The sequence below is a fragment of the Cydia strobilella genome, chromosome 8, assembly GCF_947568885.1.
Source record: "Cydia strobilella chromosome 8, ilCydStro3.1, whole genome shotgun sequence".
Lineage (NCBI taxonomy): Eukaryota > Metazoa > Arthropoda > Insecta > Lepidoptera > Tortricidae > Cydia > Cydia strobilella.
Genome location: NC_086048.1, coordinates 7,208,383 through 7,234,283, shown reverse-complemented (window position 1 = coordinate 7,234,283; position 25,901 = coordinate 7,208,383). Strand labels below are relative to the sequence as shown.

The following is a 25,901-nucleotide window of genomic DNA, read 5'->3' as shown; positions in this document are numbered from 1 at the left end:
ATAATAAATGGTTTCCTCGTGTTGGTGTGAAGAATTACGTGTTGCACTGTAACACAGTTTGTTTAACCCTCATGCCTTGAGACCTCCGCAACTGTCAATATTCTAAATTTTAAACCATTCGCTTCTCTCGTGGTTCAATTTTGTATCGTTTCGTATGTTTGGATATCAATATGTTACCATGAGGTATTAAATAACATCTTTGCCCCTTGTAATAAAAATAAATGATTGCTTCTTTTATTTAGCTCAGGAATGGCTTTGCAATGACAAAATGAGAAATTGTCACCATAAACGACATTATATAATATGATATATTACAATACAATTACAGTTGCCAGGAATATTCGGCAACTATTCGGTATTTGGCCACTTTGCCGGATATTCGGTATTCTATTTGTCTCTCTATCGCTCGTGCCCTGTCGAGCTTATAGCTATCCTCGCAAAACTACGAAAAAATAAAAGAACAGTTTATTTAATGAATCTATAAATAATATCGTCGTATTATTTGAATCCCTAAATCAATAATCTCAAAATACGCTAAATTTGTGAAAGCTGATTCCACAAATCTGCCTTAAGTTATATACCTTAGTTTTATTGGATGTATATAATGTACAAATTTCTAGAGAAGGCGGAGAATGTAAAGTTATAGCAAGAATAGTGCCTGGGCGTGGGCATAGATTTAATAATAAACTATACAATTATTTTCTGGATCAACAAGAGTAGAACCTAAATCAACTTCAACTGAATGCTACTAAACAAAGCCCTCAATGTCAACCTTACGTGCAGAACATGTTGAACATATAATGTATACACTTTTTTGGGAAACAGGTTTTTCGTAAATTAATAAAAAAGTAAAAAATAAGACATGTTTTATTTTTCACAACTCTTTATTAACTTTAGTTTTGTCCGCCATGATCGTGATATCAGCAGCTTGAGCCTTGAACTGCAACTTGTAGGTACCTGGAAATTAGAAATTATCTTTTCAGTTTCATGTTGTATTTTGAATATAACTATGTATTTTTGTATGTATGTGATTTATTGCTTGCAAGATGGTTATAAGTTACATATATGTATGTCTGTTTGTTGAATTTAACTTCAAATCAGTAAAACGGAGCTAGTAGCGGACAAGCTGTGTTAAACGGTTTGTCTTTAGATATTCTGGCCACATCATCACAGAAAATAAATAGGTAATAGTGACCCGACCACCAAAATGGACTTAAATATTCGTAGTAAAATAATATTAATTTTATACTTACATAGACGTGATCCTCACAGCAATATTGTGTGTAACACTTGAAGTATTCCATTCCACATTTACTTCATGACAACACCGTCTTTCACGTAGGTCTTCACGGACTATAATTGTTGTAAATCATTCCCACAAGTGGAAACAAGGTTTTTGATATATTAAGCAATCAAAATCTACTGTTTAGGTATTAAAAATTATAAATCAAATCGTAAGAAACTAGCGGTTTAACTGATTTTTTTTATTATGACAATTGATGACAATGACATCTTTGACAATTACGTGAGTGACGGATTTATTTACTATGGTTCGATAACTTTTACTATACGATGACATTATTATATTCAGCCTCGCGAGAAGGTCAAACTAAGGTCATCTGTATATTTGTTGAAATATCTTCAATCCTCGATTATTATATCGCAGCAAATATCGGAAACTGTTTAAAAACCTAATATCTCGAAATGGTTTTCGAAATAGAACATTAAAAAAAAATGAACAATCCTAATTAGAGATTGGATTTTGCAAGTAGTGAGTGAGAAGTGCGACTGTGTGCACGTTTTCCCCCGCAAAAAATGGCAGAACGATTTGTACGGTAAGATATCGCTTGGGCTCCTCCCTTCCGACGTGTCGGAAGCCGGTGTTGCTCGAAGGGTTTGCCAGACTATAGTTAACTTCCGAATTTGACACTCTCTTTTTCGGACCTATCATTCTAGTTTCCTAACTGGCTCTGTGATACTCGTATGGCTCAATATAGATTAGCAAAAAAGTTTACAGTAGTACTACAGTCGCCATCAGATATGTCGGAGCGACCGAGGTGCTAAATATATCTGAACATGCACTCTAGCGCCTTGACAATAAAGGCGTGTTCAGATATTTGGAGCTCCTTGGCCGCCCCGATATATCTGCGATATATGGCGACGGTACCATCGGGGTTGTTTATCCGTGGGTGTAATAACTCCTTAGAACGTAGTGGTTATATCCTCTTTGCTTAAAACTACTAATATCTGTGATCAAAGACAATTCAGTGCAGGTGACAGATTTGACGTGCGGTCTGCAGCCGCAGTTGCAATAATACACCAAATACGCAAAATGGCCATGCTACGTGCAGTCGGTCTTGTCATTCATTTTACTATGGAAATTGACAATAACACCGACGTGTCGGAGCAGTAGTGCAGCTGCGGTCGGGAAAACGTTAAAATCACCATATTACGTGCAGTCGATATCGTCATTCATTTTACTATGGAAATTGACAATAACACCGACGCGTTTGGGCCGCCGCAGTAGTGTCGGAGCAGCAGTGCAGCTGCGGTTGGAAATGGACAGTCACCTTTATATTCATTATTTAAATTTATTGGATTGTGATTTCATTGTTGAAAGTTTTGTTTTTATTTTTAATGTATTTACTAACACATAGCTATAACGATGGTACTAACAATATTGTATGGAATTTTGAAAGTTCTGAAATTAAGATATTCTATTATTTTTTTTAACATTCCACTGAAATAACATTTTTGCTAAAACACCTACTAGAATCATGTTATACCCGTTATGTACACTAAAAACAGAGCTTTTATAAATTGTTTGCAAATCGCCATACTCGCGGTCCTTAAAATGACTGGGGATTTAAATGTTTGCCATTATTTCATCATTTCCGTTATCGAGGATTATTAAAACCCTTAACGTTGAAGCGGTTCAATCAAAATCAAAATATAGACGGTTGAAATTAATTTTGTTAACGACTACTTCTGTTTGATTAATCGACGTAAATTTTGTGAGTTTTGAAGTCTCCTAGCAGTAGTGATCACAATATATATCTATTTAAAACCGTTCTATTAATATTATATAGGTAGGTACTCTAGGAATGTATACATTTGGCTAATTGGGTCAAAATTCGTTTTGTTGTCTTGTTTCTGACCACTCTGTCGCGTGATAGTGTGGTCTATTTTTGTCTTTTATGAAATAAATAAAAAAAACTTGAGTACTATTGCATGTCTTACTAGCTGTATATTTTAATTCTCTTGAGAAAGATTAAAAACTAAATTTCACCCCATACAAAAAGCTCTAGTCACATTTTGTGGGGACAAAAAACAAGACAACGAAAAGAATTTTTACCCAATTATTCTGGTTGATTGGAATTTTTATGTCAATGATCTGGTTGATTGGAATTTAAGAAGATACGGATTCGATCCCTTCTATTGAACCTGCAATATTTTTATATGTACGAGGGGCAAACTGAAGATTTTTAGAATAGAGAAAACTGTAGTAATTAGGCCGACACTCTTTATTTTTAAATGCGTGTTTTAAATCTTTCTGATCACGCGTACAAATTTTCATCAGGATAGAATCACCCGAAACGCACACGGCTCATTCCCCCAAAGCCCGTTTGTATGGCGACTTTGGGTCCTCAGAGGTTTTGTATGAAATTCATGACATACACGACTCATTTATGATTTTTTACTTATAAATATTTATAACATAAAAAAGAAATTACTTTCCACCCTAGGGTGGGAAATGCAATTTTCCACCCGGCTATCAGCCTATGAAAGATGAAAAAGAATTATACAAAATTTGATGTTAGTATGTTAACCATAAAACTATGCTCCGTCGATTGTTTTATTTTGATTTTCTAATTATAGGAGCTAGGAGCTTTTAAAGGTTTGTATGGAATATATTTTTCGCCTTCATAAACATAATTTAGCGCTGAGCAGAGCCCAGTGCTTGTTAAAACTGAAACCTGGTACCCCAAGCAAGGACGAAGTATATTTGAGCAAATTTTAAGGCATTAATTAAGAAAGTGTGATGAATGGAGGATTGTGTCGAGCTGTCAGCCACCGCACGTCGGGTCGGGACACTCGGGACTAATTGAAGCGGACGGACCAACTAAGAAAAAACGCATCGCCGATGTCGAAACAAATGGTGGAAATTGTTGTTTATTTGTTCAGTGCTCGCTTTAGTCTCTACTCGGTTAATGGACTTATTTAATTAGCATTGCTCAGCTCGTCTGCGGCGAAAATTTTTAAGTGAAAAGTCTGAAATACGACCTTTGAATCTGATCTTACGTGCAAGTTTAACTACCACATTTTCAGTACGAAATAATGTGAGTATAAAAGTACAACAATACAAAAACACTTTAAATTATTTATTATTAAAATATTTAGACATGTTTACTAAGTCGTCATCAAATTGATAAAAGTGTAGAAAATTATATACTTAAACATAATATTACGTATCATAAAAATATATAAAACTGAAATCATATATAATATCTGACATTTGCGTTTTCTAGTTTTTTTTAACATAATTATATTGGTGATTATTAATTCATTTAAACTATCAGAAAACTATACTCGAGGAATAGGAGGCTAAATATAACGTTCAACCTGCCTCTGGATAATAGACAGAGTTTCCTCAAATACTTAGGCTGCACTTAGTAGGGTTGACTGTACCTTTTGTGGTTAAAAAAAATATATTCTCAAAATAAATTTAACATAAACTGAAATACAATAAACACTACACAACACACACACACATACACTAAAGAAAAAGTGACCCAGTCCACCGGTGGCCGAGGCGGGTATCGAACCCGTCATTTCATTTTAATTTCATTTCATATTTCATAAAATAATTTGATTTGTGCCATAGTTGGATAAAAACATTTCACCTAAATAGAGAAAATACAAAATAAAACATAAAATATGAGTCAGCATGCAGGTAATTATCAAATTAAAATAACTAATAAGTAATAAAAACTAGAACATGTCATTTACGAGCATTATATATAAAAAAAACTTTTCCCAATGTTGAAGATTGTGTTTAGTGCCAAACTAACTAGGTATAACAAGCTGTAGAAGCACAATTACTCTCCTTGCCGGTCTGTTTCACTGTAATTCTTAGTATTTGGTGTTTATCTTGCCAGTTACAAACTTCAGCATCGCCCAAATTAATTAGCCTGTTGTCGCTTCGGTTAATTTAGCGTTTTAAACGTACAAATTTAATTGCAAGAATTTCCTCCACTTACTCTAACAATACCTACAGAAACGTAGTCGCTACGCTTTCCTGCTATTTTAATTTGTAATCTACAAAATGAAATAATAGCTTGCTTTTAGTTGCTCTCTTTATTATTAACTACCTTGCTACGTGAAGCATAATTTTCTGTCAGTCTCGTTTGTGAAATCGCCATATTTGATATTGAGAGAGAAATGACCAGCCACAGGCCAAGTAATTTGCTAGAGATAGTGTTATGTAAACATAAAATACAAAAATAGCAATGGGGTCAACAATCATGTGCCACAACTCTACATAAAGTTGACAATAAAAAAATCGGAATGCCATCAGGCTTGCTTGCCAAATTTTTTTTAAATTTATTGAATAAATTACAGTTTTTTAAAGTAATACAAGACCCATCGTAGGCAAAACCTTAAGGAGATTTGTATGCCGATGGGGAGTTCAAGAATAATATAAAGAAAAAAAAACAATATTATATCCTATATCTTATCATAAGTATGATTCTTAGTATACATTAGCTTGTATCGTTAGTTTTTGAATAAGTGCATTTTAACGACTTTTTTATACGATTCCCATTGAAATAGTTGGCACAAACATCTTCTGGCAGATCATTTAATATTTTAGGTAATACTTATATAGGTGTGTGTAGAGCCTAGTGCCATATATGTTGTTATATTTGAGTATACAATATTTGTTTTGGCTCTGTAGATTTCTTAGTTTTGTACATCTTTTGTGCTCTTTTGGTTTAGTAACATGGTGATATTCTTAATAAATAACGAGACACAAACGAATATTTATTCAAATTGTCCTTAATGGATGTTCCGAGCCTTGTGTAATGTAATGAGTCTTTGTATAAATTACTGTAAAAACTCTTGCTGTAATCCTATAACTTTACTGCTGTAATTCCATAAGTAGTAAATAACTAGTAGGTATGTCTAGAATTATAGTAGATTATCTGCTTGTCTATGACATGTTGTGGGCAGAAATGAGGGTTTGTGAATATTTTGTCCACAACCAATTAAATATCCCGAGCAGGCGATTGTCGGGGGCCTATTACCGTTATTATCGCCGTGTGAGAAGCACCCACCCCGATCATAATCTGACGATTATCCAATAATTACTATCTTGTCGAATTATCTCCAATGTTTGTGTTTACGCACATATAAAATGTAGATTACTTCAAAACAGATATTGAACTCTGTTTGTTTGGGGTTCGTAGCTATTACTAATGAGTATCTCCACGTACTGGGTTTCCGACGAAGAAACCATCGCGAGCAACTGTACTAATCTCAACCTGGCCTCCAACAGGATTAGAAGAAAAGGTGGTATCTTGCATATCCTGTGCTCCTGCGGACCACTAAACAAAATAAGTATCTACTCGTACCTAAGGCATTAAATATTGCAAATATTTCTCGCAAAACATGGCTAGGTAATAGATACATATACCTTACAAACTAACATACATACAATAATAAAAATCTTAAATTTCTTAAAAGCTAAATAAATATCACTTTGGCGACAGTTTTCTGTAGCGTCGCCTATTCTGGCTACTACTCTACACCATTACTACACTACTATAGCTTCAGTGCTTGAGCTGAACAATAGTTTATTTGAGGTTTTTTATAATAAAGTAAAGTTTGCGGCAGTGTACTGGTAGCGTACAGATTAAAGCAACTGTGTATCTTTTCTACAACTACTTAGGCAAGTGCTGAATGTCTGAATCCTTGAGACACTAAGCCCAAGCTGCATTCATCAGATTAAAAATAGAATACGCTTCACGGCACATCTGAAAAAATAAAATTAATATTAATTTACACATCAGTTTACAAAAATGCATCAAAATTATTAACCTATGCATACATTATTTTACATTTAAACGCAGTGCCCCAGAAACGGGAACTATGATTAATTTCCCGAACACAAAAATTTAGCTGGGAATTGAACGCTTAAAGAATTCAACCAGTTTGAGTGTTTTCATTTTGCTAGAAGTTTTCTGAATGAATTTCATGCTGCTTATATATACAATTTTATACATAATATATATTATTTTATTAACAAATGCTGGCGGAAGTCAGACGGCCATGGCTGCCGGAAATGCGGAAATTGGCAGGCGAGTGCTTGCGACAAACTGACGGAAGGGGTCGCGGAAACCTCCCGCTCGGGTCATTGAATAATAAATAAAATATGCCTGTAAAATTTTTGTCTACATCTTTCTCGGTTCAAACACGATTTTATATTAAGTACTTAAGGGAGAAGCAAAGTAGGTACGCCTCATAAAATAGTGGACAGATTTATAGGAAAGTTAGTTAAGTATTGACTATGTGCCGTACAAGCGGGTTCCTAAATTGCCATTAGCCTACCATTTCAACTCTTTGAAACTTGAACACTGTAGAAGTTCAAACGCAAAGTACACAAGTCACCAAACTGCTGCTATATAGCAGGGACTTTGTAACTTCTTCCGGCTGGGTTTTAAGAGTGGGACCAAGTGAACTTTACATCCATACTAATATTATAAATGCGAAATTGTAACAGACAGACAGCTATCTGTTACCTCTTCGCGCCTAAACCGCTGAACCGATTTAGTTTATCGACTCTTTCGACTGTGTGCTGAAGGAGTCGGTGGAGCGTTTGCTTAATGTCTGCCTCAATCCAAATCAGTGAGCTCTGGCGTCTTTGCCCATACGAAACGGTGGTTTGTCAGTCTGCCGGCCTTCTTGGCATCGACAGAGGGAGTTGTGGGCCTGGTCACTAAAATTTTATCTGTGAATGGTGACAGGCCGTCAATTCCTTTTGCGTCTGATGCTGTGGCGGCTTGGAGGGCTCTAAACCCGAATGCGCCTATGCCGGATAAACTCGACCGTCAATGGTTATGGGATGACGTAGGTGTGAGGCGGGTTTTTGATGGCTTGCTGGAAAGCGCTGTTGATGCGGACAAGGCTAGGCTTATGGCGGTGTCTAGGCCGGAGGCTGGGGCAAGGTTGCATGCACTTCCCTCTCCACACATGGGTACCCTTCTCGACAACAACTCTATGCGGGTGGCTGTCGCTCTTCGCCTGGGCTGCGATGTTTGCGAACCTCACATATGCATCTGCGGCACTATGGTTGAAAGTAATGGTCATCATGCGTTGAGTTGTTGTCGGTGTGTGGGGAGGTTTCCACGCCACCATGCCCTAAACGACATTGTGAGGAGGGCACTTTTGTCCGCAAATGTGCCGTGCATGTTGGAACCTCCAGGCCTAAGCCGGTCCGATGGCAAAAGACCTGACGGGCTGACACTTATTCCATGGAAAAAGGGTAAGTGTCTACTTTGGGACGCGACATGTGTCAGCACGTATGCCGCCTCGCACATTGGTCGGACGGTCCGGACGGCAGGAGCGGCGGCTGAGTGGGCGGCACTTAGGAAGCGCGACAAGTACTCGGCGCTGCTGACTAAATATATTTTTGTCCCTATAGCAGTGGAGACGTCTGGGTGTTGGTGTGCCGAGGCCAAAATTTTCTTGGGCGAATTGGGGCAGCGTTTAAGGGAGAGAGGTCATGACCCTCGTTCCGGGTCATTCCTGATGCAGAGGCTGTCTGTCGCGGTCCAGCGTGGCAACGCGGCGAGCGTGATGGGCACCTTTGCGTCTGGACGGGCGCGGGACGAGTGGTTTGACTAGGTTCTAGGTGTGTCTTTTTTTTGTTTAGTTTTAATTTAGTTTAGTTTATAGTTAATTTTAGGGTAATTTATTATTGTGTACAATGTCGATGTATTGTTGTGACTTGGTTTTGGTTAAGTTTACTTTTTAGTTAATTTTAATGTAAATTGATGTATGTTTTAATTTATATACCTATAATAAATATATCTTAATAATACTTAAAGTAAATAATTAATTTAGTTGAAAGGTGTAGAGATAATGAGTCCCGGGGAAGGACATAGGGTAGTTTTTATCCTAGAAGTCATCCTTGGAGGGAGTAAAAAGGGGTAGTGGGTGGGGGTGGAAGTTTGTATGGGGAATCGATAAAAAGCAGATTGGATAAAAAATAAGCTACCCAAATTACGAACTCCACGCAGACGAAGTCGCGGGCAAAAGCTAGTGGTAAATATTTCAGGTATTTGTAGTGACAAAGTGTGGCAAATTTATATGAAAATGTGACACTTCCTGACTTTGTTCTGTTCAAGTCGGTGCAAAGTTAGTTTAGCAGGACTCTAGTTAACTTGCGTAAGTAGGTACTTTACACGCTATCAAATATTAGTACCTACCTAACGCCACGGTCATTTAAGTAATATATCTAGTTAAGTACTAAAGTACTGTCTCTCCAATGGTGTGATTTGAATTTTAGACTGCGTTTACTGTACACTACAATCTTAACTCAAAATGTGACGAGGTGTAAATATTAGGATGCCTTATTTCTCTACTGGACGTTGTTAGAGCAAAAACCAGAATAAGTAATAAGTTTCACTGACGGTCATAATTTAATGCAATTTGCTGCGATTTCTTATTTGATACTTAACCTCACAAACGTACCTCAGCGAAAGTGTCAAGACAGATGGTACAAAAAACCGTGCTAATGACAACTGGCTTGATGGCACGCTTCAGCATAAACAGGATGGTGCGCAGCGTGCGCTTGTCAAAGTGTTTCTCCCAGCCGCAGGAATATATTGCTAGACGAAACTTTTCACCCTGTTAATTCAGAAGGCTTTAATGATTTAGGTAAAGTTGACTTAGCCAACTCTAAGCAGCCCTATGACAATGAATCGCGACTGTGAATAAGGATTTACCGTTTACAATCGAGAATAAATGGATTGTTATCTCGTCATATAGCTTAACTTCTTGTCTGTGTATGTTAAGGATCCTGACCGAATTTTTCGACATCTTTTTGCATTTATTTCACGAGAACACTTTTTCTACGATCTATATAGCACAACCGAGGTTTGAACCGCCGATTTTTACCCCCTCCTACATATGAAAGGTAAAACAAGCATAATAATTGCAAAATAGAGGTAGGTATAATGTAAAAACTAGAACAAACTACGTTTGCAAAGTGTTATGCCAGCACCACACTTCGCTGTATTTGGCAAATATTCGTGTTGCATCCCTTTTGTTTTGTATGTCAAAGGAAAAAGGCATCTCTTTCCTTTGACATACAAAACATGTATGTCAAAGGAAAGAGATGCAACACGAATATTTGCCAAATATGGCGAAGTGTGGTGCCAGCATTACGCAACCCCGCGGTGTCAGGGAGTCTCAGGGAGACGGCCCGGCCATTCTACTTTTTGTTGTACAGTCACGGACTTTAATTGTTGAGACATTTAGGGTTTACTTTACATTGGACATTTCATACCGTTAGTAAATATTGACAACCAAATTAGCTTGTATCCTAAATGGATCAACAATTAAAGTCCGTGACTGTACGGAACTTGACACATTTCGGCCAAAAATCTTCCTTGCTCTTGGTATAACGGATTGACAAATGCAATTGATCGTCTTGGGACGTATTACGCTTTACCGCTCTAAATGCGAGCAGTCTCTGAGCCGATTTCGTAACTGAATAAAGTTATAGGTACTCATTTTTAGCATTTTCAGCCCGAGTGCCAGCCTAAGCCGTGTCTACTGTCCAGTCCAGAGCGCCGCGGTCTGATACGATTTACCCATATAGGTGAAAAACAAGAAGGATAAATAACTTCGCCATCAAATCCTTTATTTTTTTGCAATTACTTAGTTATGTCACTGCGAAATGTCGATGGAATGTAGCCATAATAGTACATTATGATACAAGTGTGCTAAGTTGGTCACTACACACGAGGCGATATTGTGCGCGCGAGCTGTAAGCGAGCGCGCAATAAGAAAGCCGATGTGTGTAATGACCAATGCACACGCGTTTCATACGACGTTTTTCAACACACTTGCGAGAAAAAAAAGAAACTCATATTAATCAAATTTTAATAGTTAAAACAGTTAGTATTGTGTGTTTCATCTGTCATACTCGTGCCGGCCGGCCCTCGCTCGCCCCGGCCGCGGGCGGCGAGGCGGGCGGGCCGGCCGGGCCGCGCACCGCGCAGGCGGTCGGGCGCGCCGGTGCCTGCCAGTCTAACCAATTAAAGAAGGCTCCCTTTCCATGCATATTATTAGCAATCAGTTACCTTCTTAACTCAGTCGGATAATATAATGAAAAAGCACGAGTGGAATAATACACTGAAAGAGCACGCGTGTTTAATATCTAGGATTATGAGCCAAAAATCGGTGGAATAAAAACGTCGTTTTGAGCAAGTGTGTTGAAAAAGCTATAAACTAATAAATCGTTGCTTTTGTGTGGTAAAATTGTAAGTGACGTAGTGTGTCTAAAGAAAATATTAATTTCAATTTTCAATTTATTTATTTAAGACAACACTGGCCCATAATGGTTAGTAACAATTAAGATTAAAAACTAAGTGTTAGTGGAACAAAAAAACAGAAAGCGACAAAACAAAAATAGATTATTAATAAATAAATAAATAAGTAGACATCTAAGTCAAGGCGATCTTTTAAAAATTTTGCTAGCTAATTTTCATAGGTATATGATTGTTTTCAGTCTGTCCAATGCCTATTTGATGGTCAGAAGAGGTAAGAAAAGGGAACATTTGACTCGCACAACTTAATCGGTCCCAGTCGCGCTTAATATAGTAGAAGTACGTTGAATGGGCGCCCAGATCTCTAATAATCAGCTCGACAGCGGCCACCTATCCATGACCAAACCATCACCAAAATAGAACATCCATGATAAAAACCGTCATTATAACAAGTCGGCTTCACTTTTGGATCGATAATTAATATGGAAATTTCATAATTATAGTAACAATATCTGGATCAATGAAAGCAATGTTTGCATTGTAGATTGAATTGACTATGATTTTAATTGCCGTTCGACGTTCATTGTGCGAAGTTGCACTGGGAATACTACGCCTCGCCTGAGAGTAGGTACGCCTTATTTATAGCGTCATGGCATGTAAAGACGCGATAGAATATAACTCTACCGTTACACACTTACCGTTTCCATTAAAAGATCGCTGTAGTAGCATGGTATGAAGAAGTGCAAAATGACACCAGTAAAGAAGCCAATGAATTCAAAGTTTATTTCCCCATTCCTTAAAGACTGAAACAAAATAAACGCTGTTTTAAGAACATCAGCCCATTAAAATAATATATTTATCTGCTATATGATATTTGTATGGTGTATTACTAAGTTACACATAGTTTTTTATTGTACAGTCTTTCTGCATCTATGACTTTGACTCTTCTCCAACCGCTCAAATGTTAACTGGAAGAAATACAATTATAAAGGGATAATTTCGTCTTTCATATGTGATATACAATAAGTATGTTATAACTATGAGTATAAAATCTTTTGTAAGATAAAGTGATTTATTGGGAATGGCAACGTTAGAACTAATGTCTGAAATCGACAACTCCTTAATGTTGAATGCCATACAATATCCACTCCTGAAGAGTGTAGTCCCATTATCTCTAAGTATTCACTGAAACTTCTTCAAATAAACATAAGAAGTATACAACGGAACTTCGACAACTTCTTATTGATTTTTGCTCGTTTAAATATAAGTTTTGACATTATTATTTTCAGCGAATGCTGGATCAATGATAACTCTACGATTAAACAAATAAACGGATATACATCATTTAGTACAAAAAAGTATATAAACAAATCAGGAGGGGTTATCGCTTACGTGAATAACAAATGGTCACCAAATGTGTCAGAGCCAGATATAGCTGACGCAAACTGTTTAGTGATAGATATTCCAAGCGTTTCTACAGTTCTAGCTATCTATCGGTCCCCGTCTTTTTCTAATGTTGATAATTTTTGCTTATCTCTGGACCAGTTTCTTGGAACCGTCTGCCGAAAGTCTTGTCTGATAGTGTCAGGTGATATGAACATTAACATTTTGGAATCAGCAGCAGATGACGAGCATGCATCAAGATATCTGGATGTTCTTGCTTCGCATGGATTACTCTCCTCGGTCAACAAACCAACACATAGTAAATCCTGCATAGACCATATCTTCATATCGAGCAGTCTTTCCGCTGAATCGATTGTATGCCAGTCCGACCTAACTGATCATGATTTAATTATGATCGGCATCGTAACGGAACGTAATAAGAATACTACTCAAAAAAGATCTAGACTAAAGGTTAACTACGCCGGATTCAGCAGAGAACTTGAATTTGCTGACTGGTCCCCTGTTGTGCGAGCAAGCTCTGTGAATGATGCCGTGTCGCTTTTCTCAACCATTGTCTCAGAGGCGATCTCCAGAAACTCCGAAAAGATTCAAGTAAGCCGCTCTAAATTCTGTATCCAACCTTGGATGACTCCGGGGCTAATTAGGTGTTCTAAACAGAGGGACAAACTACACCGGATACCGCGGCAATTTCCGAAAGACGAAACTAAAAAACTTGTATACACAAGATATCGCAACTTTTTTACTAATCTTCTAAGAAGGCTTAAAGCGGAACATGAGGCAAAAGAACTTACTGCCCATAAAAAGTCGCCTGAAAAACTATGGAAAACCATAAACAAAATTATACATCGGAACCCTACAAAATCTACTGCGCAAAATCTGACAAAGATTAAAAGTACTGAAAAAGAGCCCCTGAACGTATGTAACGAATACTTTGCTTCTGTCGGTCAGAACCTTGCCAACATAATCTTAACAGAAGAAAATGAAACACAAGAGTCTTTGGCAACCAAAGTTAAAGTAAATACATCAAGATTTAACTCAATTTTTATCTCCCCCACCGACAAAAGTGAGGTTCTCAGGCTGATCCAAAAATTGGACCCAAATAGTTCTCCAGGCCTTGACAACATTAACAATAAAATTTTGAAAGCCATTGCTTCGGTTATTGCTGAACCTCTTGCAGTGATTTTCAACAAAAGTATAGAAAGTCCCACGGCTTGGAAAATATCGGCAATAGTACCGATTCACAAAGGTAATGCCAAAAATGAACCCTGCAACTATCGGCCTATATCACTACTGGGATGTTACTCAAAACTTCTAGAACGAATTGTAAATAAAAGAATAGTTACATACCTTGAATCCAATTGCCTTCTAGCGGATCGTCAGTTTGCTTTCAGAAAGGGAAAATCGACCGAAGATGCCGTTACTCTTCTCACAAAAATTGTCTCTTCACATTTGGACGGGGGCCGGGCCTGTGTCGGAGTCTTTTTGGACTTAGCAAAAGCCTTCGACACCGTTTCTGTCCCCATCCTTTTGAGAAAATTAGAGGCGTATGGGTTTCGAGGGAATACACTAAGGTGGTTTACTAGTTACTTGACTGAAAGAAAGCAGTGTGTCCAAATTGGGGAACACTTTAGTGACCTGGGGGCGGTTTCTTTCGGCGTACCACAGGGCAGTATTTTAGGTCCTACACTTTTTCTATTGTATATCAATGACATTACACTTACTCCGCTACAGAATGCTGAGCTACTGTGTTACGCCGATGACACCGCTATCGTCTTTCACGGTTGCTCTTGGGAAAATGTCTATAGCCACGTCGAGCATGGTATGTCTCTACTGTCAAATTGGTTAAAGCAGAATCTGCTAACTTTAAATACAACCAAAACGAAATTCCTTTGTTTCCATAAGACAGCGGCTTCTTCACCGGGACTACAGATGAAACTTAAAGTCCACAATCGTGGCTGCACTGTTTCTTCAGCCCAAACTTGTATGTGTGACCATATGTCAAGATCGAACAAAATAAAGTATCTCGGTATCGTGATAGACGAGAAACTAAACTTCAGGCTGCATGTGGAGGCGGTGGCGGGTAGGGTCCGAAAGCTGATGCACACTATGAAGATGCTAAGAGAATCGGCTGATTTACCCCTATTAAAAACTATTTATACCGCTCTTGGACAATCGATAATCAGATACTGCATCCTTGCATGGGGAGGTACAAACTCGACTAACCTTCTGAAATTAGAAAGAGCGCAAAGAGCGGTGTTGAAGGTAGCCTTGAAGAAATCAATTAGGTATCCTACGAAGGTCTTGTACAATGACGCTCAAGTACTCAGTGTTCGGAAGCTCTATCTTCTGAGGGTGGCTATGTCGGTACACAAAATGGTTCTCAATTCATCAGACTACAATAAGTTACTTAAAAATCGAATATTTAAAATTCCTACGACTGCCGCCAAAACCACATTTGCACATCGTTTTTCGGACTTTCTCCACCCCCGAATCTACAATCGTTTAGTTAATTTGTACAACTTTAAGGAATACTCGGTCTTGGAAACAAAAAAGCTATTAACGGTTAATTTGATGAAGTTATTCTTTTTAGACACAGAAAAGATTATTAGGATAATATCCTAACATAACACACACATGCACACCTCACACACACACACACACACACACACACACAAACAACGCATTGACACTCAATCAGAATTAGGCTTTAAGTATATGTTTCTCTTTTATGTTAGCTATAGTTGTATTATTTATTACTAAGCTTTACTAGTTTGAATTACCTTATTCTACTTTTAATTTTCTGTTCTACATGGTTGCTATAGCCGCTTATGTATATCTTTAAGTAAATCATATGATTTCCCTCACGGGACAGGCTTTGCCTAGTGTGGGGGTCAGTATAAACTGTAAATGCTCTAATGTTTCTGGAAATAAACTATTTGTATTTGTATTCGTATTTAACATTATCTCGTACCCATACAAAATAAAACATTACTTTATTTTACAAAACGAAATTTTACACGCGTTAACATTTTAACACTCGGTTTTAGTTAAAATGGGAGCAGTGTAGAATTATATTCAATGCACTGCTTCTTTGCATACCTCTGTAATTTGAAACGCAGTGAGTGGGAGAAGAAATGTTGTAGTTTTCATAATAAATTCGTACAATACTGTAAAGTTCGTTTTAATTACTTCAATGAATCTGCAAAGTAAAAATAATTTATAGCTTACACATATAACAGTAATAGGGACGAACTAAGGCCATGCCTAGTGCGGGGTTCACTGCAATGTGCATCTATGGAAATTGTGTTTTTTGTTAAATAAAGATAATTTAATTTAACTGTGTTCATGAATAGTAAGTAGTTAAAATATGAAAAACTTACTTGTAAACATCCTGTAGTTTCAATATAATTTCTTTTAGATTTTTACGAACAGTTTCATCGGAATCTTTAGTATCAGAGAAAATCTTTGATATACGAAGATTAAGGATATCGAGCTGCCCACATAGGTGAAGCATAAATATCGGGACCAATGGGTCGAACCCCATATACATTGAGGTTGCATAAACATCAAATAATAGTTCCATCACGAATAGCATAATAAAGATAATATGAACGTTCTTATAATCTTCTAAGATCCAAGGGTACGTAAGTTCGAACATTGCCACATATTGGAATTCACCTGCAATGTATGATCTTCCCATGAGCATTAACGCTTTCAAAGGGAAAATAGCGCTCGTTGAACAAGCAGAAATGAACCAATACTGACATACTTTGACTCCTCGCTTAGAATAGTGAAGCACGATACGTTGTTCCTCTTCACAGAACTCCTTGGCCAGCTCGTAATCATAGTCCACTATGCGAATAAGTTCCGTAACGGAATCCTGGTATCGTAACATAATCGAATATTTGTAGGTAATCGTGAAAGCAACTATGACCATTATAGCATTTTTGCTGGTATCAGCAAACAGTCCACATTGTATATCGTGGAAAAGAATAGAATACAATAAAAATATAAAACAGGATAAGGTTACAAGCAAAATTGCAATAAATTGAGTGCGCCAGAACTTGTCTCGGGCGATATACGGATGTGAGCGATTCAGACGCATTGCTGTTGTAGCAATCCAAAACATCTTATCGAAATTCATGTCCTGGTCTAGAATTTTGGACATTTTATCTGTAGGTGTAAACCACTAGTACTTGAAAAAACTTGAAGACAATAGTCCGATGTTGTTATGTGACAAATGGTGAAGAGTTTACCTGAGAACAGGACGCGTGCGGGTGACATTAATTGATCAGCTTGTAAGTTGTAGACACGGGGAAAGTCGTTACATTTAGATTACCGTTTCAAAAAAAAAATACCGTATCTATCGTTACCGTTCCAAAAAATAACTGTGACATAATTGTCGTGACCGTACGTTTCGGACACTGGAAGTGTTTTTAACTAAGTCACTATATAAGTATTAGCATACTGTGGCCATAGGTTCCCCATAGAGGTATAATTATGTTATTTTCGTTACTTAAAGGTACCTGTGATTTTCCGTAGTTGCTTCTCAATACCTGTGTTCCAGTAACATATCTCGAACAACATCATGCAAATTACTAGTTAGATGCTGTCTACCCAATCTAAGCAGCGCTCGCTTCATTGTTAATTAGGTTACTACCTCGTAATTGTTTACAATAAATTTATTTACAGTTTTTTTTAACCAATAGTTATTATTTGGTATTGATTTTCGCACCTTGTATTTTAATCTGTAATGTATTTATAAATTCTGAAATCTGAAATGTACTAAGATTTATATAACGATATACCTTCGTGTAGTCACGTTTTGACGGCGCGTCGCTGTGATTTTTTCATCGTACTCTTGACGTTAATTATCAATTACCCCCCTCATGTAAGTTGTAATGTAAGCGTTGTAACAGAAACATGGTTTGCCACAAAACCAAGCGGCAGTTTAGTTGCGTTTTCATTAACGTAAGCGTTCGATGAAAACATGTAATACATGTTAATTAAGTTCCTTGTACTAATAATAGTAGTTGCATCTGATCATATCACTTGTGATGTACGTAGTTTACTTGAGACATACGACGTACAGTAATCATTACTAATGGGTACAGGTACAGGTGTACACTGGGTTTTAATATCCGTTATATTTACTCCACTCTTATTCAATAAATTATCTGCGTTTTAGTGTGAGAGGAGCGAAGCTATAAATACTTTATGATAAAAAAAATATTTTATTGCCACTACCGAAAAAAAAATTGCACAAGAGAAAAAACAAAGAGAAAACACAAAATATTTACACAATACACTTAATTGCAAAAAAAAAAACATAATAGAAAACATGCACAAAAAATAATAATCAAACACAAACAGTACACTACATCAAGGCGCATTATGCATCATGATGGCGTTCTCAAACCAAAATTTAAATTGCTAAATAATTCATAGATTTTTAAGAGATGTTTGTGTAAACGAAGTATTTTATGTTATAAAGTGCTTTTTTTATCCAGTAGTAATGCTAAAAACTACAGAAGCGTGGATTTATACTAATTTCGTTAAAGCTTCAGCCTAAGTCCAAGCTGCGTTCATGAGATTAAATATAGAGTACGCTTCTCGGCTCATCTAAAAAATATAAAAATATAGATATTATAACAGACTATGACATATTTTAAATTTATCTATTGATATTGCTGATCAAGACACACTTATGTTAACTTATCTAAATATGCAGTAAGTTACCTGGGCAAAGGTGTCGAGACAGATGGCGCAGAAGACGGTGCTGATGACGATCGGCTTAAGGGCGCGTGTCAACATGAACAGGATGGTGCGCATCACGCGCTTATCCGATTGCTTCTCCCAGCCGCAAGAATATATCGCCAGACGGAAGTTTTCGCCCTGCACGACAAACGGCATGCATTCTTGATTATATTATCTTTAATAACACAGCTTTCGATACACGAATTATGACACTTCGCTCGATACAATTAATTCCCAAAGTAACCTCTAACTCGGATTTTTAATCAAAAATTTCTCGGTTATTTATTATGTGACACTTATAAACAAAAAAAGAAGAAAAAATAATCTTAAATGAAATAGTAATTTTACAGCTTTTGAATTTAGATATTGTACGGCAACTTTTTTACATAAATAAAAATCGACAAAATTCGATCAAAATTGACACTTGGCGCGCATTGTCTTTCCCGCTCTTTCTGCGAAATGTGACAGTGATAGCGGCAAACCGATGGAACGGCCATTTCGTAGTTTTGTCGTGCGCGTAAAAGCCTTCATAAAAAATAGCAACCTCTTACAAACCTGTTAAATTTTGTCTCTTTCTAACAAATAGAAATATCACGACAGAAATAATTGATAGGGACAAACGATTATTAACAATTTCTTAAATTTGACAAACAATGAATAACGCTATATTATTTTTGTCATCTTAAAAAAAAGTAATTTATTTACCACAGGCATGGTCACCCTACAATTAGAAAACATCCATCAAATACTGACACTGTGAAAAGTGGCAAATTGAATGTCATCAGTCTGGTTACTTTTGAAAACTCGTATCCCACTCAAGTATGACAGTATGACAGTTTATTTTCTTTATAGTCAAAGTGCTCTCATAATGCTTAATGAGGTTTTAATGTTTATTTATTAGGTGTTGTACGGTGACCATGATTGTGAAGAAAAAGTGTGATTGTTTCACGTAAGTACGATGGTAACCGATCAATTAACAATTACTGAGTGTGCAGGGTCAGTCCTGTTCACGTCGCATGAATCACTATACAGATACAGATAAATAAGTTGAGTTAGTTCGGTTTGTATATTGGCGAATACGCGTTTTGCTTACTAGTAAGCCTCGTTTTCAAATCGTAATTTAAGGTACTTGGAGGTAATAAGGCCTATAGTATAATAAAACATCTAAAAAAAATGTATTTACAACAGTGTAACCGTCTTGATTAGAGTAACATATAAAATTATATAAGTTAACAGCAATCCAGTACATAAATTATATCTTATCATGAATTAGTCTTATAAAAGTTTCGGTTAATAATAAGGCCACATGCATCACGCAATAAAACCTATACCATTTAAAGTAACGAATTTTCTGAAAATATTGTTTTGTACAAAAATGATAATAACTGATATGTAAATGCACTAATCTCTCAATATTATATATAATTTTGTTTTCAAATTTAATTTTGCTTAATTGTAATATAAATTGTATGTTAAACTTTACTTTAGCTAAAGTTCATACTAATTAATATGATATGTTCGGTTACTACTTATAAACCCTTAATAAATAGTAGCGGGGTCTTCTGTCACAAGTATTTACAATACTTACAAGGAGATTCCAGCATAACTAAATTGTAAATTGTGAAATGTTGTAACCAAAATAAACAATTTTTTTCATTTCTCATTTTCATTTTCAATATACGTTAACAACGGTGAGTGCTTTCTAAATAATTTCTGGAATATTTTTCATGATTTTACACTTTTTCGATAACACAAAAATGGGCAAGGCCTTAATAAACTACCAGGCCTTGTTATGCTACCCTGGTACGCGATTTATCTTTTAATTGTAGTAAAAATTCCGACGCATGAACACGTGTATCTAAATATACAAGGAGCTACATTATTCACTTGAGTTTAAATAAAAACTATATTTAATAAATAACGATTAAAAGCGATTGGAAGTTAGATAGGCCCTATTACCCTCAGGTAACTTTGGAAAAAAATTAAATAATAAGTTATTAAAAACTGTAATAGATGTCATATATTAAAGAAAAAGTGACGAAGCCCTCCAGTGGTGAAGGCCGGATATTTAATAAAATAATTTGATTTGTTCCCAAACTTGTTAATAAGTTATTAAATTAAAATAAGAATACACACATACCGTCTCCATTAAGAGATCGCTGTAATAACAAGGTATGTAGAAATGTAATATCACGGCACTAAAGAATCCAATGAATTCTATATTAATTTCTCCGTTTCGAAGAGACTGAAACAAAATAAATATTTACTGAGTTAGAGGACGTATCTGCCCTATCCTCGTGTAAAGATATCTCTTATAAATAGTAGGTACTCGTACCTAAAAAAGTAAGAAAAGAACTTTGTAATTATTATGTTATCACGCTCTCTTTTTTGCTCTTTCTTACCTCAGTTATTTGAAACGCAGTCAGAGGAAGCAGAAAAGTTGTAGTTTTCATCATAAATTCGTACAACACTGTGAAGTTGGTTTTAATAATATCAATGAATCTGAAAGACAAAAATTTTTTTTTTACTATATTTCACCTAAACGTTAACCACTAAAGGTAGAGATTAAAACAATAGTTTTATACTTGTAAATATCTTGAAGTTGTAAAATAATTCTTCTTAAGTTTTCTCGCATAGTTTCAGCGGAGTCCTCTGTATTGGAGAACAATTTTGATATGCGCAGGTTAAGGATATCCAATTGCCCACACAAATGAAGCATAAATATCGGGACGATCGGATCGAATCCTACATACATTGAAGTCGCATAAATATCAAAGAAGAGTGTTAAACTGAATAGCATTACGAAAACGACATGTACATTTTTATAATCATTCAGAATCCAAGGGTATGTCATTTCGAACAACGGCACTAGTTGGAATTCACCTGCTAAATAAGACTTTCCCATAAGCACAAATGCTTTGACCGGGAAAATAACGCTCGTCGAACAAGCTGAAAAGAACCAATACTGGGTAACTTTTACCCCTCTCTTAGAGTACTTATAAACGATACGTTGCTCTTCTTCACAAAATCCCTTGGCCAGTTCGTAATCCTCATCCACAATGCGAATCAGATCGGTAATAGACTCCTGATATCGCAACATAATCAAGTACTTGTACGTAATCGTGAAAGCTACTATTGTCATTACTGCACTTTTGCAAGCATCAGCATATGCACCACACGGTATGTCGTGTAAAAATATTGAATAAATCATGAACGCACAACAGGAAAAGGATAAAATTAATATAGCAGTAAATTGAGTGCGCCACTTCTTATCTCGCGGGATGTAAGGATGGGATCGGTTCAGACGCATTGCTGTTGTGGCAATCCAAAAGATATTATCAAATTTCATGTTCTCATCAAATATTTTCGGCATTTTTATGAGTGCATGAAGACCGCTAGTTTCTTATACTAGTTAAAGGCAATAGTCCGAGTTCTTTTATGACAAATGTTGAAAATATTGGATGAGAATTTGCGCGTGCGGGCGACGTTAATTGGCCGGCTAAGTGACAGAGGTAGGGAGCCTCATGTTTGTCGTAAAGACAACGATGGTCTTTTTCTTATTCTCTTTTTTTAGTCTATTTGTCAAAGTCACGTTACTTATGAGAAGTTAAATCTTTAACAAGTAAGCCTTTAATATACAGTGTGTAAATCCAATAGGCGGTAAATTAAACTAGATATAGAATTTATCCGTGTAATCATTAACTAAGATGTTTTTTTTAATTACACTTAATTATGACCCAGTATTTTTTTTTTTAATTTACCGAATTGCAATGTACTGCAAACATTACTAGACATAACATGTCATGTCATGTTGTTAACATGACATGACATTTCGAGATACGAGCTTTTTATAGTAATGCCAACAAGTGTTGACAGTTACTTTCAAAAGCTCGTATCTAGTAACTCTCGTGTTGCTATACATTGCGGGCTGAATTATTTTGTATGGAAAATATTTTCATTGTATTTCAAAGCAAAAATTATCTCAATATACTTCTGGTGTCCTATGCTTACCACCGTTTAAATATTCACCCGTATTGAATTTGCACACTTTATAGAAAACATTAAATTCTATTGTATTCTAAAAATCGTTAATTGTAATTTACAAAAATCAATGCTAATAATATTAAAACCATGGTATGCTATTCCTGTAATTATCTTTCCTCAGTCTTTTCATTATCTCTTAAATATTTTTAAATGATTAATTACCTACTAAAGAAATCTGAGAAAAGAAAGAATTATTATAAAATAAATGCGGTAAGTATAAATTATCAAAAGTAGAAGCGTGAGTGTTAGAAGCCTATGGTCGGAAGTTTTATGGCAGACTCGACTTGCTTTAATATTTTTAATAAAAATATAAAATAAAATACTTAAACACCAATCAAATTGTAGTTAGTTACCGTGATAAGCGTTTTAACATTTAAGTCTTTTTATTTCAGACTTGTGTATGGAAAGATTACAAAAAAACCGCCTGTTAATTTTTAATACTACAAGTAATATTATATAAACCCGATAAATGCGGCGTGGGCATAACATTATTATTCTTCGTTATAATACAGTTTAAGTTTACGAAAGAATAAAAGCGAAAAAAATATTAAGAATGATTTCATTCTAAATCTCCTATGCTTTAGGCCAAACTCCCATAAATAGGTAGAGAATGCAATAGTTCGTGCAAATTATATCGCGACATGACTTGTAAACTAGATTACCTGACATTAGTAGAGACGTGAGCTGACAAAATAATGGCCGCTGCGTCAGTCATCAACTATTCGGATTGATTCGAAGTTTCTACGCGACTTGTCATCAATCAGTAACAAACATCAAATCACGTCGCCTTGCCTGTAATTTAACACAAAGGGACGCATAATTGAAGTAGAGCCAGCATTCTACTTGCCTCAATCTAATTCAATTTCATTGGAACCCGAGGCATTATTTATAGGCACCTGGGGCAATATGAGCACCTATTCTTCTGTCCCCACTAGCCCGCACACGCCGTAGCGTAGGCGTAGCGTGGACGGACGTCTATCGGCCCTGTGGCAAGTGGCAATGGTGGCGTTAGCGTACGTTTCCGAGAGCCAGAAACGATTTTACGAAAGTTAATTAAATCTATAATTTCTATATTTTAGTATGATCTGTATCTTCTACATCATTTTATTAACAATACAGTTTGGCTTTATAAATGTCTTAAATTTTTATTAACTAATAAAAAAATGTTAAATAAACATTCCACGGTCTTATGGTTAGTTTGTTAAAATTATGACGTTAGGGTATTATGGCTTATGGCCGCACCATGCTCATATTGCTCCGGCCAAATTATTGTTTGTAAATGACTGCTGTTGTTACAAGTTCATTATTTAAAACGAAACTAGGACAGTTAATGCCCTAAAAAAATACAGCAAAAAATATGGTGAAAAAAAAGTGATCAGAAAAGACAAGGAGAATCGCTCGGAGGATTAAGACATACCTATATAGTGCCTTTATTGTAGAGTGTTCTCTCAATAAGGCACTCTCCGTCTCTCTCATGTAAAAGGTGAGCGCACTGCTCATGTGTAGGTGAAAAATACATTACTTATTACATATTTCATCCCATTGTGCTAGATTTTAGGTAAAAGTATTTTTTTCAATACCCATAGTGCTCCGGCCCACAATACCCCAGGTATGACCGTCCTGCCCCAGGCACAGGACAATATGAGCAATTTGTAGTTTTTTCGTTTTGTCCAAAGAAATGGTAGACTGAGCTGAGCTAATTATTTTGTATTTAAGTGAAGCCTGTTGATTATTCTAATGAACGATTATCCAAGTAATGGCGTAGTTCACTCTATTCTCATGTTATCACGAAATATGCTGAAGGGGTCCGTTGGCCCGGGTTCCCCTAGATTAAATTTGATTAGGTATCATCGCACTTCCACACATTGCGTTTCAGCTTAATGAAGTGGGTAGGTCTCATCAATAGGCATAATTTCAATCTAATACCAACATGTAAGACTTTTCCTCCGAGAATTTACCTCAGGTCATTAGTAACGCAAAATAAAAATGTACTCGTACTTATTTTTGGATGCAGGCCTTGGTAATGTGATTTTTAGGGTTCCGTTCTTCAAAAGGAAAAAAACGGAACCCTTATAGGATCACTCGTGCGTCTGTCTGTCCGTCTGTCACAACCTATTTTCTCCGAAACTACTGGACTTGAAATTTGGTATACTAATGTAAGTTTGTGACCCAAAGACGGACATGTAACGTAAACAAATGAATTTTAAACATGGGGGCCACTTTTGGGCGGTAAATGAGAAAATTAAAAAGTAAAGTTTTTCAAACTATATTGTGTTACATATCAATCATTGTGAGAATCTCAAATATATATTTTTATAATATTAGGATAAACAGTTTAGAAGTTATTCAAGAAAATAGGCAAAAAATGACCATTCCCCCCCCCCCCCCCTTTATCTCCGAAACTACTGGGTCGAAAATTTTGAAAAAATTACACAAAATAGATCTTTACCTATAGATCACAGGAAAACCTACTAGAAATGTGCAGTCAAGCGTGAGTCGGACTTAATTACTTAGTTTTTGATCCGACCCCTACGGGGTTTTTAAAGACAATTCACTCACGTTTCACATAAAAAATATAAAAAATACATTGTTTAAATTGTGTAATGTACGGAACCCTTGGAACGCGAGTCCGACTCGCACTTGACCGGTTTTTTCATTTACCTATGCTTGTAAAGTTACGAAATTGTTAGAAAATAATTACTTTTGAACAGATTAACCAAAAATTAAAAGTGGAAAAATTCACTGTCTTAGGTAGGACTTGAACCCACGACCACTGTATTGTATCGCGGTATGGGGTAAGGTCTTGGTAGCTCAGATGGAAGAGCACTGGGCTAGCAATCCGGTGGTCGTGGGTTCAAGTCCCACCCAAGACAGTGAATTTTTCTACTTTTAATTTGTTTCTAAGCTTAATAAGCATCGTTCGCAGACGTTTCGTACAATAGATAAGCCTATTATCCCCTCAGTAATATCACTATCAGTCCCAAGAAATACAAACAAGTCCTTTGTTGGGCTTTTAAAAAACTCTTTAGTGCTAAATGCTCAATTTTAACGGAAAACTCGGGTTCATTTTGTATTCCGCCAGGGGCGCGCGAGCCGCCGAGGGTACGCAAAGGCCGCTGGCATATTTTGCATAACTAATCT

The 25,901-nt window shown here is 36.3% G+C and overlaps 2 protein-coding genes and 1 non-coding gene across 4 annotated transcripts; 1 reads left to right on the top strand and 2 right to left on the bottom strand.

The window, feature by feature from the left end:
• Window positions 1-6,936: 6,936 nt before the first annotated feature.
• Window positions 6,937-17,381, bottom strand: LOC134743545 (odorant receptor 2a-like). Its single transcript, XM_063677040.1, has 5 exons — window positions 16,340-17,381; window positions 16,059-16,158; window positions 12,254-12,358; window positions 9,754-9,909; window positions 6,937-7,034 (listed from the first exon to the last, which is right to left on the bottom strand). Exons 1-5 carry the CDS (start codon window positions 17,125-17,127, stop codon window positions 6,981-6,983), a joined length of 1,203 nt encoding a protein of 400 aa, XP_063533110.1. The 5' UTR covers window positions 17,128-17,381; the 3' UTR covers window positions 6,937-6,980.
• A 1,101-nt stretch (window positions 17,382-18,482) lies between these two features.
• Window positions 18,483-22,110, bottom strand: LOC134743546 (odorant receptor 2a-like). Of its 2 annotated transcripts, XM_063677041.1 has the most exons (5): window positions 21,302-22,110; window positions 21,119-21,218; window positions 20,857-20,961; window positions 18,699-18,854; window positions 18,483-18,581 (listed from the first exon to the last, which is right to left on the bottom strand). In XM_063677041.1, the coding sequence occupies exons 1-5, from the start codon at window positions 22,087-22,089 to the stop codon at window positions 18,528-18,530; spliced, it is 1,203 nt and encodes a 400-aa protein (XP_063533111.1). In that variant the 5' UTR covers window positions 22,090-22,110; the 3' UTR covers window positions 18,483-18,527. The 2 variants fall into 2 exon arrangements, with proteins under 2 accessions (XP_063533111.1, XP_063533112.1); XM_063677042.1 differs by lacking the exon at window positions 20,857-20,961.
• A 3,450-nt stretch (window positions 22,111-25,560) lies between these two features.
• Window positions 25,561-25,633, top strand: Trnaa-agc (transfer RNA alanine (anticodon AGC)). The gene has a single exon. It is a non-coding gene; the product is annotated as a tRNA-Ala (tRNA).
• Window positions 25,634-25,901: the final 268 nt, after the last annotated feature.